Source organism: Babylonia areolata, chromosome 31 (genome assembly GCF_041734735.1).
Source record: "Babylonia areolata isolate BAREFJ2019XMU chromosome 31, ASM4173473v1, whole genome shotgun sequence".
Classification (NCBI taxonomy): domain Eukaryota; kingdom Metazoa; phylum Mollusca; class Gastropoda; order Neogastropoda; family Buccinidae; genus Babylonia; species Babylonia areolata.
The window spans coordinates 11,197,211-11,213,999 of record NC_134906.1 but is presented as its reverse complement, the minus strand read 5'-3'; the positions used below and the strand labels follow the sequence as shown (position 1 = coordinate 11,213,999).

General features: G+C 40.7%; 1 protein-coding gene across 2 annotated transcripts in view; it reads right to left on the bottom strand.

The window, feature by feature from the left end:
* LOC143275953 (putative glycerophosphocholine phosphodiesterase GPCPD1 homolog 2) overlaps positions 1 to 16,789 on the bottom strand; it is an 80,149-nt gene that overhangs the window by 28,686 nt on the left and 34,674 nt on the right. The window contains exons 9-10 of one of the 2 annotated variants that reach the window (XM_076580299.1): positions 15,523 to 15,655; positions 653 to 676 (exon numbers count right to left, since the gene is read on the bottom strand). In XM_076580299.1, coding sequence (XP_076436414.1) covers positions 653 to 676; positions 15,523 to 15,655 — 157 coding nt within the window. The remainder of the gene's footprint in view (positions 1 to 652; positions 677 to 15,522; positions 15,656 to 16,789) is intronic. The other variant, XM_076580300.1, reaches the window with a different exon arrangement.

The window sequence follows — 16,789 nt, the reverse complement described above, 5'->3', positions numbered from 1 at the left end:
AAAACAACCCAAAAAACCATAACTGATCAACAGAAAAAAACCCAGAAAGATAACCCTAGCCCCAGGAACAACAGCTGCCAGAACTTTTTCCACAGAGAAATCTGCTGCGCCAAGAAGTCAATACGATCCAATACAATCCAATCACGCTGCTTAGACATAGCCTGGCTGACCACGGTGAGTATCGTGTTTCAGAGCCATGTACCCCCCCCCCCCGTCAGTTCACAAAGCCAGTCAAAGAGAAAAACCAAAACCATGTTAATTGCCAAATAAAATAATGTTAAAATGACCAGTCCACCATCCTGCTCAGTCAAAGCAAATGTTAAAAAAAAAAAATATATATATATATTCATACAACACAATGTGATGCAGCATCACACACACACACACACACACACACACACACACACACACACACACACACAACCTGTTGTGATCAGAAATAAGACATAACAGGAAAACACACACAATCTTTTTTTCTTTTCTTTTTTTTAATGAAAAGCGCAAAGCCATGAAATTATTTAAGAGTAACAAACTTAAAAGGGAGGGGGGGGGGGGGGGGAAACTGTGTAAAAAGATAGCAAGAAGAAAAAGACAGCAAGACTGACTACAATAGATGGTGAGCGAGTGAAGACTTCAATCCATTTTACCTCACCTTTGCATTTCTCTCTCGACTTCGCTGCAAAGAAGCAGTCAAGGTTATTATCTAAATCTGACGTCTGATCCTAACGATATATATATCTGTATAATTTGCATGCAAGTGAAGACTTAAGTCCATGTTACCTCACCTTCGCCTTTCTCTCTCGACTTTGCTGCAAAGAAGCAGTCTGGTTACTGTCTAAATCTAATGCCTGATCATACTATACACATGCAAGTGAAGACTTAAGTCCATTTTTATCTTGCCTTTGGGTTTCTGTCTCGACTTTGCTGCAAAGAAGCAGTTTGGTTATTGTCTAAATCTAATGCCTGATTGTAAAATACATACATATACAAGCGAAGATTTAAGTCCATTTTACCTCACCTTCGCCTTTCTCTCTCGACTTTGCTGCAAAGAAGCAGTTTGGTTATCGTCTAAATCTAATGCCTGATCGTACTATACATATGCAAGTGAAGACTTAAGTCCATTTTATCTTGCCTTCGCCTTTCTGTCTCGACTTTGCTGCAAAGAAGCAGTCTGGTTATCGTCTAAATCTAATGCCCGATTGTACAATATATACATATACAAGCGAAGACTTAAAGTCCATTTTACATCACCTTCGCCTTTCTCTCTCGACTCTGCTGCAAAGAAGCAGTTTGGTTATTGTCTAAATCTAATGCCTGATCGTACAATATATACATATACAAGTGAAGACTTAAGTCCATTTTACCTCACTTTCGCCGTTCTCTCTCAACTTTGCTGCAAAGAAGCAGTTTGGTTATTGTCTAAATCTAATGCCTGATCGTACAATATATACATATACAAGTGAAGACTTAAGTCCATTTTACATCACCTTCGCCTTTCTCTCTCGACTCTGCTGCAAAGAAGCAGTTTGGTTATCGTCTAAATCTAATGCCTGATTGTACAATATTTTCATATACAAGTGAAGACTTAAGTCCATTTTACATCACCTTCGCCTTTCTGTCTTGACTTTGCTGCAAAGAAGCAGTCTAGTTATCGCCTAAATCTAATGCCTGATCGTACTGTACATATGCAAGTGAACACTTAAGTCCATTTTATGTTGCCTTTGGGTTTCTGTCTCGACTTTGCTGCAAAGAAGCTGTCTGGTTACTGTCTAAATCTAATGCCTGATCGTACAATATATACATGTACAAGCGAAGACTTAAGTCCATTTTATCTTGCCTTCACCTTTGTCTCTCGACTTTGCTGCAAAGGAAGCAGTCAGGTAAGTGGTCTAAATCTGAGGAATGATATCACGATGAATGGACCTTCCTTGCCTTGTATTTTTCTTTCACCTGCCCCCCCCCCCCCCACCCCCCCGCCCCCCAATACCCATGGATTCCTTACTCATCTATGGAACCACCTGTTTTCAAAATGCCTTCAGTCATCACACACAGTCAGTTCAGTCATCATGTTTCACCTTGGTCTGCCTGTTTTTTGTTTGTTTTCTTTTTGGTTTTTTTTCCAAGCAGATATGGTTTTAGCTGCTGTTGTTTTTGTTGTTGCTTTTTTGTTGTTGTTTTTTGTGTGTGTGTGTTTTTGGGTTTTTTTGCGTTTGTTGAATGCAAGTCCCATGTTCACTTGTATGTGTACAAGTGACTGGTAACTGATTCTTCTTCTTCTTCTTCTGCTTTCGTGGGCTGCAACTCCCACATACACTCGCATGTACACGAGTGGGCTTTTACGTGCATGACCGTTTTTACCCCGCCATGTAGGCAGCCATGCTCCGTTTTCGGGGGTGTGCATGCTGGGTATGTTTTTGTTTCCATAACCCACCGAACGCTGACATGGATTACAGGATCTTTAACGTGCGTATTTGATCTTCTGCATGCATTTACACACGAAGGGGGTTCAGGCACTAGCAGGTCTGCACATATGTTGACCTGGGAGATTGTAAAAATCTCCACCCTTTACCCACCAGGCACCGTCACCATGATTCGAACCCGGGACCCTCAGATTGAAAGTCCAGCACTTTAACCACTTGGCTATTGCGCCCGTCTGGTAACTGATTCAAAATCTGTTCACTTGAGTGATTTTAGATGGATGTACAAGATGGTTTTTACGTGAATGACAATTTTTTACCCCACCATGCGAGCAGCCATGCTGTGTTTTCAAGGATGTGCATGCTGGGTATGTTCTAATTTCCACAACCCACCAAACACTGACATGGATTACGGCATCTTTAACATGCGTGTTTGACCTTCTGCGACTGTGTTCATGCACAAAGGGAGCTCAGGCACTAGGCAGGTCTGCACATATGCTGACTTGGGAGATTAGAAAAGTCTCCACCCTTTACCCACCAGGTGCGCCCAGAGTGCGGATCAAACCAAGGAAACATGGGTGAGGAGCCAGCGCTTTAACTCACTCAGTACGGCCAGTCCTCTCTTCTCCTCTACACAGACACCTCGGATGTCCAGTGGGTGTCTGAATGACCCAACCTTTAGCTTCCGTCATCAGAATTGTGATATTCTTTGTCAACATTCACGTCTTCAGTATAAGAGCTTTCCGCTTGCAATATTTTGATGATGGTAATTGGCGTGAAACGCTGTTAACATCGTCTCTTTCGCCGTTCGTATGGAGAGAGTTAACCATTCCGTTACAGGACCCCTTGTTCAGCGTGAATGAATCATTCTGCAGTTTGCCTCCTTGAAACTGAAACCCTTGTTCGACATTCATTTACAGAGATGCTGAGATATGGAACATAATGTCATTATTTCCTTCCATTCGTACAGAGTGGATAGTCTGGATATTAACCTTTTTACTTTGCGACCTGCCATTATTTCCTTCCATTTGTACAGAGTGGATAGTCTGGATATTAACCTTTTTACTTTGGGACCTGTCATTATTTCCTTCCATTCGTACAGAGTGGATAGTCTGGATATTAACCTTTTTACTTTGGGACCTGCCATCATTTCCTTCCATTCATACAGAGTGGATAGTCTGGATATTAACCTTTTTACTTTGGGACCTGTCATTATTTCCTTCCATGGGTAGTCTGGATATTAACCTTTTTACTTTGGGACCTGTCATTGTTTCCTTCCATTCGTACAGAGTGGATAGTCTAGATATTAACCTTTTTACTTTGGGACCTGTCATTATTTCCTTCCATTCGTACAGAGTGGATAGTCTGGATATTAACCTTTTTACTTTGCGACCTGTCATCATTTCCTTCCATTCATACAGAGTGGATAGTCTGGATATTAACCTTTATACTTTGCAACCTGCCATTATTTCCTTCCATTCGTACAGAGTGGATAGTCTAGATATTAACCTTTTTACTTTGGGACCTGTCATTGTTTCCTTCCATTCATACAGAATGGATAGTCTGGATATTAACCTTTTTACTTTGGGACCTGTCATTGTTTCCTTCCGTTCGTACAGAGTGGACAGTCTGGATATTAACCTTTTTACTTTGGGACCTGTCATTGTTTCCTTCCATTCATACAGAATGGATAGTCTGGATATTAACCTTTTTACTTTGGGACCTGTCATTGTTTCCTTCCATTCATACAGAGTGGATAGTCTGGATATTAACCTTTTTACTTTGGGACCTGTCATTGTTTCCTTCCACTCATACAGAGTGGATAGTCTGGATATTAACCTTTTTACTTTGGGACCTGTCATTATTTCCTTCCATTCGTACAGAGTGGATAGTCTGGATATTAACCTTTTTACTTTGCGACCTGCCATTATTTCCTTCCATTTGTACAGAGTGGATAGTCTGGATATTAACCTTTTTACTTTGGGACCTGTCATTGTTTCCTTCCGTTCGTACAGAGTGGATAGTCTGGATATTAACCTTTTTACTTTGGGACCTGCCATTATTTCCTTCCACGGGTAGTCTGGATATTAACCTTTTTACTTTGGGACCTGCCATTATTTCCTTCCATTCGTACAGAGTGGATAGTCTGGATATTAACCTTTTTACTTTGCGACCTGTCATCATTTCCTTCCATTCATACAGAGTGGATAGTCTGGATATTAACCTTTATACTTTGCAACCTGCCATTATTTCCTTCCATTCGTACAGAGTGGATAGTCTAGATATTAACCTTTTTACTTTGGGACCTGTCATTGTTTCCTTCCGTTCGTACAGAGTGGAAAGTCTGGATATTAACCTTTTTACTTTGGGACCTGTCATTGTTTCCTTCCATTCATACAGAATGGATAGTCTGGATATTAACCTTTTTACTTTGGGACCTGTCATTGTTTCCTTCCATTTGTACAGAGTGGATAGTCTGGATATTAACCTTTTTACTTTGGGACCTGTCATTGTTTCCTTCCACTCATACAGAGTGGATAGTCTGGATATTAACCTTTTTACTTTGGGACCTGCCATTATTTCCTTCCATTCGTACAGAGTGGATAGTCTGGATATTAACCTTTTTACTTTGCAACCTGTCATCATTTCCTTCCATTCGTTCAGAGTGGATAGTCTGGATATTAACCTTTTTACTTTGGGACCTGTCATTATTTCCTTCCATTTGTACAGAGTGGATAGTCTGGATATTAACCTTTTTACTTTGGGACCTGTCATTGTTTCCTTCCGTTCGTACAGAGTGGACAGTCTGGATATTAACCTTTTTACTTTGGGACCTGTCATTGTTTCCTTCCGTTCGTACAGAGTGGACAGTCTGGATATTAACCTTTTTACTTTGGGACCTGTCATTGTTTCCTTCCATTTGTACAGAGTGGATAGTCTGGATATTAACCTTTTTACTTTGGGACCTGCCATTATTTCCTTCCATTTGTACAGAGTGGATAGTCTGGATATTAACCTTTTTACTTTGGGACCTGCCATTATTTCCTTCCATTCGTACAGAGTGGATAGTCTGGATATTAACCTTTTTACTTTGCGACCTGTCATTGTTTCCTTCCACTCGTACAGAGTGGATAGTCTGGATATTAACCTTTTTACTTTGGGACCTGCCATTATTTCCTTCCATTCGTACAGAGTGGATAGTCTGGATATTAACCTTTTTACTTTGGGACCTGTCATTGTTTCCTTCCATTCGTACAGAGTGGATAGTTTACTTTCGGACCTGTCATTATTTCCTTCCACTCATACCCCCCCCCCCCCCCCCCCCCCCCCCCTCCCCCCCCCCCCCCCCCCCAAAAAAAAATCAGAAGCATGGAACAATTTTCAGCAACCTGAGAAAACATGTGCCTAAAACATGGTGTTATGGCACAAGTTTACAGGCAACCTGTTCCACCAATGAAGTATGTATTAAGATGAATAACAAGCAATTTAGATTTTATTTCCACTGTTCCAGTTTTTTGTTGTTGTTTTTTTGGGTGGGGGGGGGCGGGAAGGAGAAGGGAGGGGGGGGGGATTTGGGGTCATTTTTTAAGGACACTGAGGAAGACATTGTGCACTCTTCTGATTTTCAGAAACATACAGCCAATACAATCAAAAATGACAGGCACGTCTCTTCAAGCACCCAGAATCACCATCATTAGGTTTTTGTGTGTTTTTAAAAAAAAATGTTTACCTCTCCTATTTTGCCCACATCTAAATTTTACTTGCCATAACAACCTTCCACCTGCAATCCAAACCGTCGGAATAAAGATTCCCAAAATGCAACACAGTCCTGCCAAAAAATATCAAAAACAAAACACCAGAGTTCATTCAAACTTTTTTCGCATGCCATCTTTCCTACACGCTTTCCTCCGTGAACCTTTTTTCTGCAACATACTTTGTGAAAGAACTGGGGGAAAAAAAAAACCCGCAAAAAAAACAACAACCCCACACCATCCTGTTTGAGTGAGAAGTCTCACTACAGCCTGCATGAATGCTGTCACATGCTGTTTGTGAATGAAACACTTCTTCTTCTTCTTCTGTCTTCTTCTGCGTTCGTGGACTGCAACTCCCACGTTCACTTGTATGCACACGAGTGGGCTTTTACGTGTATGACCGTTTTTACCCCGCCATGTAGGCAGCCATACTCCGTTTTCGGGGGTGTGCATGCTGGGTATGTTCTTGTTTCCGTAACCCACCGAACGCTGACATGGGTTACAGGATCTTTAACGTGCGTATTTGATCTTCTGCTTGCATATACACATGAAGGGGGTTCAGGCACTAAGCAGGTCTGCACATATGTTGACCTGGGAGATCGTAAAAAATCTCCACCCTTTACCCACCAGGCGCCGTCACCGTGATTCGAACCCGGGACCCTCAGATTGACAGTCCAACGCTTTAACCACTCGGCTATTGCGCCCGTCAAAAAAACAGAAACACTGAGAGCAAAAAAAGAGACCGCGTCTCAGGGGGTGGGCGAAGTGAGGGTGGGGAGAGAAGAAACATCAGTGACGAAAAAGGGCAGAAAGGAAGGGGCAGATGGAAAGAAGATGACAGAGAGAGACAGAGACAGAGACAGAGACACAGAGAGAGAGGGGGCGGGGGTGGGGGTGGGGGAGAGAAAGAAAGAGAAAGATAGAGACAGAGTGAAAGAAAGAGAGAGACAGAGAAAGAGAAAGAAAGCGAGAGTGAATGAAAGAGACACACACACACACACACACACACACACACACACAGAAAGAAAGAGACAGAGCAAAAGAGAGAGAGAGAGAGAGAGAGAGAAAGAGAGAGAGAAAGAGAGAGAAACAGAGTGAAAGAAAGAGAGAGACAGAAAGAGAAAGAAAGAGAGAGTGAATGAAAGAGAGAGACAGAAAGAGAAAGAAAGAGAGAGTGAATGAAAGAGAGAGAGAGACACACACACACACACAAAAAAAGAAAGATACAGAGCAAGAGAGAGAGAGATAGAGAGAGAGAAAGAGAAAGAAAAAGACAGTGAATGAAAGAGAGAGACACACACACACAAAGAAAGACAGAGCAAAAGAGACAGAGAGATAGAAAGAGAAAGAGAACGAAACAGAGTGAAAGAAAGAGAGAGACAGAAAGAGAAAGAAAGAGAGAGTGAATGAAAAAGAGACACACACACACACAAAGAAAGAAAAAGACAGAGCAAGAGAGAGAGAGAGAGAGAGAGAGAGAGAAAGAAAGAGACACAGTAAAAGAAAGAGAGGGAAAGAGAAAGAAAGAGAGTTAATGAAAGAGAGAGAGAGAGAGAAAGAGACACAGTAAAAGAAAGAGAGGGAAAGAGAAAGAAAGAGAGTTAATGAAAGAGAGAGAGAAAGAGACACAGTAAAAGAAAGAGAGGGAAAGAGAAAGAGAGTTAATGAAAGAGAGAAAGAGAAAGAGACACAGTAAAAGAAAGAGAGGGAAAGAGAAAGAAAGAGAGTTCATGAAAGAGAGAGAGAGAAAGAGACACAGTAAAAGAAAGAGAGGGAAAGAGAAAGAAAGAGAGTTAATGAAAGAGAGAGAGAGAGAGAGAGAGACACAGTAAAAGAAAGAAAGAGAAAGAAGGAGAGTTAATGAAAGAGAGAGAAAGTGAAAGAGACACAGTAAAAGAAAGAGAGGGAAAGAGAAAGAAAGAGAGTTAATGAAAGAGACAGAGAGAAAGAGAAAGAGACACAGTAAAAGAAAGAGAGGGAAAGAGAAAGAAAGAGTGTTAATGAAAGAGAGAGAGAGAGAAAGAGACACAGTAAAAGAAAGAGAGGGAAAGAGAAAGAAAGAGAGTTAATGAAAGAGAGAGAGTGAGAAAGAGACACAGTAAAAGAAAGAGAGGGAAAGAGAAAGAAAGAGTGTTAATGAAAGAGAGAGAGAGAGAAAGAGACACAGTAAAAGAAAGAGAGGGAAAGAGAAAGAAAGAGAGTTAATGAAAGAGAGAGAGTGAGAAAGAGACACAGTAAAAGAAAGAGAGGGAAAGAGAAAGAAAGAGAGTTAATGAAAGAGTGAGAGAGAGAGAAAGAGACAGTAAAAGAAAGAGAGGGAAAGAGAAAGAAAGAGAGTTAATGAAAGAGAGAGAGAGAAAGAGACACAGTAAAAGAGAGAGAAAGAGAAAGAAAGAGAGTTAATGAAAGAGAGAGAGTGAGATAGAGACACAGTAAAAGAAAGAGAGAGAGAAAGAGAAAGAAAGAGAGTTAATGAAAGAGAGAAAGAGAAAGAGACACAGTAAAAGAAAGAGAGGGAAAGAGAAAGAAAGAGAGTTCATGAAAGAGAGAGAGAGAAAGAGACACAGTAAAAGAGAGAGAGGGAAGAGAAATAGAGAGAGAGAGAGAGAAAGAGAAAGAGACACAGTAAAAGAAAGAAAGAGAAAGAAGGAGAGTTAATGAAAGAGAGAGAGAGAGAGAGACAATAAAAGAGAGAGAACGAGAAAGAGAGTTAATGAAAGAGAGAGAGTGAGATAGAGACACAGTAAAAGAAAGAGAGAGAAAGAGAAAGAAAGAGAGTTAATGAAAGAGTGAGAGAGAGAGAGAGAGAGAGAGACAAAGAAAGACAGCCTGTCTGAAGAGTACTATTCCCTTCAGCTTTCTCAGCCATTCCCGTAAACACTGCTGTTGTTCAGTCTCCAGCGTACAGTGAAAGTCAGAAACAAGACTTCAAGAAAACAGAATCAGGGGGAAAATATACAGTATATACATATTAAAAAATAATTAAAATAAAAAACCCCACCTAAAACCAGACACTGTGACGAAGTGGTCAGTGTCATCGCGTGACGACCGGGAGGACATGGGTTTAATTCCCAACAGAGGTGTGGGTTGTTTGGGGTTTTTTTTTCATCAGCCTGTGGCCATCTCTTACTCAGAGCTGTGTGTGTGTACTACTGATTCAAATGGTGGGGGAGGGTGGGGGGGTCTGAAACCACACATTCAAGGAGGATAAACCAGTTCTTTGGGAGAGCTGCTAAAATCTGACGAACACTGCACGGTGTCTGCACCTCAAGGACCCTTGGTTGATACTGGGATACATATCATGAGAGTACTTCAAGAAACAGAATCAGGAGGAAATATACATATACATATTAAAAAAAACACATAAAAAAACAAAAACAAAACAAAACACCTAAAACCAAACACTGTGACGAAGTGGTCAGTGTCATCGCGTGATGACCGGGAGGACATGGGTTTAATTCCCAACAGAGGTGTGGGTTGTTGTTTTTTTGTTTTTTTTTCCATCAGCCCTGTGGCCATCTCTTACTCAGAGCTGTGTGTGTGTACTATTGATTCAAATGGTGGGGGAGGGTTGGGGGGGCAGGGGGGGAGGAGTCTGAAAACCACACAGTCAAGGAGGATAAACCAGTTCTTTGGGAGCGCTGCTAAAATCTCCTGACGAACACTGCACGGTGTCTGCACCTCAAGGACCCTTGGTTGATACTGGGATACATATCATGAGAGTACTTCAAGAAACAGAATCAGGGGAAAATATACATATACATATTAAAAAATAATTTTTAAAAAACCCACCTAAAACCAGACACTGTGACGAAGTGGTCAGTGTCATCGCGTGATGACCGGGAGGACATGGGTTTAATTCCCAACAAAGGTGTGGGTTGTTTGGTGTGGTTTTTTTCATCAGCCTGTGGCCATCTCTTACTCAGAGCTGTGTGTGTACTATTGATTCTTCTTCTTCTTCTTCTGCGTTCACTCGTATGCACACGGGTGGGCTTTTACGTGTATGACTGTTTTTACCCCGCCACGTAGGCAGCCATACTCCGTTTTTTGGGGTGTGCATGCTGGGTATGTTCTTGTTTCCATAACCCACCGAACGCTGACATGGATTACAGGATCTTTAACGTGCGTATTTGATCTTCTGCTTGCATATACACACGAAGGGGGTTCAGGCACTAAGCAGGTCTGCACATATGTTGACCTGGGAGATCGTAAAAATCTCCACCCTTTACCCACCAGGCGCCGTCACCGTGATTCGAACCCGGGACCCTCAGATTGACAGTCCAACGCTTTAACCACTCGGCTATTGCGCCCGTTGTACTATTGATTCAAATAGGGGGGGAGGGTTGGGGGGGTGGGGGGGGGGTGGAGTCTGAAACCACACAGTCAAGGAGGAAAAACCAGTATCATCGATGTGTCTTTGGGAGCGCTGCTAAAATCTCCTGACGAACACTGCACGGTGTCAAGCTTTCTTTCCCAATAATGCAGAAGCGGTATACTCATGCTCATTATTATTATTAATGATATTATAATGCCACCACTCGCTTTCGCCTTACCCTAGATACCATTCCTGTAATAGTTGACACAACTGATGCTGTTGCTATGTTACACAACTGGTCCAGGCTATTTATTATTAATGTCATCTTAAATCATCATCATTACTACAATCATTAAGGTGTAAACATTGACTGATTGAATGATTGGACAAATTTTTTTTTTTGTTTGTGTTGTTGTTGTTGTTGATGTTATTGTTACAGATTTGTTTTGCCTTGTTTAGTCTGTTTTGTTTTATTTTGTTTTATCTTTCTCTCTATAGTGGAAGATGCTACTGTTCGTTGTATATTGTTTGTTTCATACTATTCTCTGTATTGTATACATGTTTTTGGAAAATTAAAAAAAAAGTTAAAAAAAACAACCCCAAAAAAAAAACACTGCACGGTGTCTGCACCTCAAGGACCCTTGGTTGATACTGGGACACATATCATGAGAGTACTGCTTCGTAAAGTAGTTCCAAACCGGTTGATACTGGGACACATACCATGAGAGTACTGCTTCGTAAAGTAGTTCCAAACCGGTTGATACTGGGACACATATCATGAGAGTACTGCTTCGTAAAGTAGTTCCAAACCGGTTGATACTGGGATACATACCATGAGAGTACTGCTTCGTAAAGTAGTTCCAAACCGGTTGATACTGGGATACATACCATGAGAGTACTGCTTCGTAAAGTAGTTCCAAAACGGTTGATACTGGGATACATACCATGAGAGTACTGCTTCGTAAAGTAGTTCCAAACCGGTTGATACTGGGACACATATCATGAGAGTACTGCTTCGTAAAGTAGTTCCAAACCGGTTGATACTGGGATACATACCATGAGAGTACTGCTTCGTAAAGTAGTTCCAAACCGGTTGATACTGGGATACATACCATGAGAGTACTGCTTCGTAAAGTAGTTCCAAACCTAAACAAAACCCCTCCCCCCCCACCCCAGACCCTCCCCCCCCCAACCCCCCGTGCCGACCACTTATCCCCACAGCATCATCATCGTCATCGCCGCCATCATCAATCATCGTCAAAATGTAGAAAACAAAATGCCCCAGATTACAGGACACACACACACATACAAATCAAGGAAAAAAACAACAACAACCAAACAATGTCAAACACTAGTCTCTCAAAGACAACACCCACAGTTATGTCAAACACTTGTCTCTCAAAGACAACACCCACAGTTATGTCAAACACTTCTCTCTCAAAGACAACACCCACAGTTATGTCAAACACTAGTCTCTCAAAGACAACACCCACATTTATGTCAAACACTTCTCTCTCAAAGACAACACCCACAGTTATGTCAAACACTTCTCTCTCAGAGACAACACCCACATTTATGTCAAACACTTCTCTCTCAAAGACAACACCCACATTTATGTCAAACACTAGTCTCTCAAAGACAACACCCACAGTTATGTCAAACACTTCTCTCTCAGAGACAACACCCACATTTATGTCAAACACTTCTCTCTCAAAGACAACACCCACATTTATGTCAAACACTAGTCTCTCAAAGACAACACCCACAGTTATGTCAAACACTTCTCTCTCAAAGGCAACACCCACAGTTATGTCAAACACTTCTCTCTCAAAGACAACACACACAGTTATGTCAAACACTTCTCTCTCAAAGACAACACCCACAGTTATGTCAAACACTTCTCTCTCAAAGACAACACCCACAGTTATGTCAAACACTTCTCTCTCAAAGACAACACCCACAGTTATGTCAAACACTTCTCTCTCAAAGACAACACCCACAGTTATGTCAAACACTTCTCTCTCAAAGACAACACCCACAGTTATGTCAAACACTTCTCTCTCAAAGACAACACCCACAGTTATGTCAAACACTTCTCTCTCAAAGACAACACCCACAGTTATGTCAAACACTTCTCTCTCAAAGACAACACCCACAGTTATGTCAAACACTTCTCCCTCAAAGACAACACCCACAGTTATGTCAAACACTTCTCCCTCAAAGACAACACCCACAGTTATGTCAAACACTTCTCTCTCAAAGACAACACCCACAGTTATGTCAAACACTTCTCTCTCAGAGACAACACCCACAGTTATGTCAAACACTTGTCTCTCAAAGACAACACCCACAGTTATGTCAAACACTTCTCCCTCAAAGACAACACCCACAGTTATGTCAAACACTTCTCTCTCAAAGACAACACCCACCATTATGTCAAACACTTCTCTCTCAAAGACAACACCCACAGTTATGTCAAACACTTCTCTCTCAAAGACAACACCCACAGTTATGTCAAACACTTCTCTCTCAAAGACAACACCCACAGTTATGTCAAACACTAGTCTCTCAAAGACAACACCCACAGTTCTGTCAAACACTTGTCACCCACAGTTATGTCAAACACTTCTCTCTCAAAGACAACACCCACAGTTATGTCAAACACTTGTCACCCACAGTTACGTCAAACACTTCTCTCTCAAAGACAACACCCACAGTTATGTCAAACACTTGTCACCCACAGTTACGTCAAACACTTGTCTCTCAAAGACAACACCCACAGTTATGTCAAACACTTCTCTCTCAAAGACAACACCCACAGTTATGTCAAACACTTGTCTCTCAAAGACAACACCCACAGTTATGTCAAACACTTCTCTCTCAAAGACAACACACACAGTTAGGTGTAACGCGTGTTTTCTCTCTCTCTCTATGGTCTGTAATCCTGACTGGATTCTGCTAGCAAAGCGTACATCATACACAACGACTGTGCCACAAAAAAATAACACCAATTCTGGTCAGGTAAACAGTCCTTTTTCCACACCTAACAGCACTAGCAGTTAATAATCATCATCATCATCATCATCATCATCATAGTAATAATAAAAAATAATAATAACAACAATAATGAAAAAATAAATATGATACAACTAATAATATTTATAATAATATTTAGCACAGTGCTCTTCCTGCAAGAAGCGCTATCACACGTACATTTATACCTCAATAAAGAAATAATCTACAAATCCATCAAAAAAAATACAAACAACCAACTCATTTCCATTCCCCTGAAAATATGCATGCAGACACACACACACACACATCACCTCTTGTATGAAGATCCCATGCACAGACACAGACACACAACTGTGTGCACGCACACACACACACACACACACACACAAACAACAAATTTCCTCTAAGAATACCACACAGACAAACTGACAGACACACATACACACAAGTACAAGTATGCTCTCTCTCTCTCTCTAATGTATGGCGAAACAGGCAGATACCCAATGCATATTAGATCAACTGTAAAATGCATAAGATATTGGATCAAACTAACAAGACTGCCAACATCACAATTGTGTAGACAAGCATACGAGATGCTGCTACTGCAAGAGGAGAAAGGGCAAACAGAACTGGGTATTCCACATCAAGAAAACACTAACGGAACATGGATTCGGTCTTGTTTGGATGAGCGAAGAGCAGGGCACGAAAGCGGTTTTGTATCGGAATTTAAAGATAGACTTATAGCATGTTACAAACAAAACTGGCACGGAGAAATAGAGAGCAATGATAGGTATAAATGGTTCTGTTCATTTAAATCAATATTTCAAAGTATGAAGCGTATTAAGATTATAACAAATAAATGACATAAAATCTGCTTTGCGAAGCTCAGATTGAGAGCACTTGGACTGAATGCCAACAGAAGATGGTTCGATTCAGACGTTGCAACATTTCCTTGCCCAATGTGTGGCGAAAACCCAGAAGATGAAAATCATTTCATATTTAACTGCAAAAGATACGATGAATTATGAAAAAACTGCACCATTTTCAATGCAGCTCCAGCGCAGAGGAAAGATTTGTTCGGCTTACTAATGACAGAAAATGAAGATATACTTTCACTTGCAAAATATGTATCTGAGGCAATAAATATACCGAAAACGTCCATCATCGGTCCAGATACTCATTAGTCAATTAAAAATTAGTATGGGTTCTATGAGAAAAAAGCATAGATTAAAAAAAGGAAGGGCTACATTTGGATGGTCACAATCTCGATATTGTAATTATCTGATGTGTTCATATTGATATGATATGTATCGATGTTACATGCGTAAATATTTTTTATATGATTTATCTGTATTTTGTTTTCTGTGTACTGTCCAAACCTTGGAGACGAACAACTGAAAAAAAAAAGGCAAATTACCCCCTGTCACATGTACTTTTAAGCTAAGGACAATGTGCTAAAGTGTCGCAAATCTCTTATGAGTTTATGTTGTTTCAATTCTGTTTTTGTTTTTTGTTGTTGTTGTTGTTTTGTTGTTGTTTTTTTTGGGGGGGGTGTTTGTTTTTGTTTTTTTTCTGTTCCATTTCATCTATTTGCACCATTTTGTTCTGATTTGTACCTACTATGTCACCAGAGCTTTTCAGTTAATGACATTAAACATTTCAGTGTTAAGTGTTCTCTCTCTCTCTCAGACACACACACACACACAAACACACCGCCTTTTGTACAAGGATCCCATGCACACACACAAACACCCCCCCCCCACCCCCCCACAAAACAACACAAACACAAGTGCACACATGCCAAATATGCACTCACACAACAAAAAAACAACACAAACACAAATACAACACATGCCAACCCCTCCCCCCACTCCCCCGGAAAAAAAAAACCCAACCAAACAAACAAACACACTCACACACAACACACATGCCATCACACACATACACACACACAACACAAACAACATATACAACACATGCCAACACACATACACACACACACACACACCCACACCCACACTACCTCTTATAGGAAGACCCCATGCCCCGGTGGCCCACGTTGAGCGTTTCCACGTTCCTCCACTTCCAGTGGTTCTGGTAGGATACATCCATCAGGTAGTCGTTGTTTGGCAGCGGGGTGATGCGAAGGATTTCCACTGCATCACACAGCAAAGACAAGTTAACACTCTCTCTAACAAAAACAAACTTCAGAAATATATATATATATATATAAAAAAAAAAGTATTAAAAAAAAAGTAAAAAAGAAAAAAAAAAAGTATCTGTTCAACGTGGCCTGTGTATGTATGTATGTATGTATGAATGAACTTCTGTTGTTGTTGTTTTTTTTGGTTTTTTTAAGTCTATCTATTCAACATGGTCTGTGTATGTATGTATGTATGTATGAACTTCTGTTGTTGTGTTTTAAAAAGTGTATTTGTTCAACGTGGCCTTTGTATGTATATATGAATGAACTTCTGGTGTTGTCTTTTAAAAGTATATTTATTCAAAGTGGCCTGTGTATGAATGAACTTCTGTTGTTGTTTTTTATGTGTATTTATTCTATGTGGCCTGTGTATGTATGTATGTATGTATGAATGTAATGGAGGATAGTCACCTATTTGTCTGTCTCTCTCTTTTTTTTTTTTTTAATGTGTGTGTCTATTTGTTCACTGCCCGACCCCCCTCCCTCCAAATGATGAATTCTCTTTGTAAGTGTGTGTGTGCTGTGTGTGGGTGTTTGTGTGTGCGCACATGAATGCGTGAATGTGTGTGTGTGTGTGTGTGTGTGTCTGTGTGCATTCACATGCACACACACACGTGATTGTGTGTGTTCATGCGCATGCATGTGTATGTATATATGTATGCATAAGGAATAGTTTTGGGGTTTTTTTGTTGTTTTTTTAATGTGATGATTCATATTTGCACCTTGTATTATTGTCTTGGTGAATAACTTTTTTCCTCTTTTTTTTTTTTAATGTCATCATGTGTCAGTAAGTCATAATGTAATACTGTGCCTATATTGGGGTTTTTTTTGTTTTTTTTTTCTCAAGGCCTGACTAAGCGCGTTGGGTTACGCTGCTGGTCAGGCATCTGCTTGGCAGATGTGGTGTAGCGTATATGGATTTGTCCGAAGGCAGTGACGCCTCCTTGAGCTACTGAAACTGAAACTGTTTCATGATGCACTTTGAGCCCACTGTAAGGGCAGTTTGTGCCATTTAAAAGTACTACTTATTATCACAAACAAGAGTCAAAAACTTTCAATCCTTCCACCCCTGTCGGGGCACGCAGGA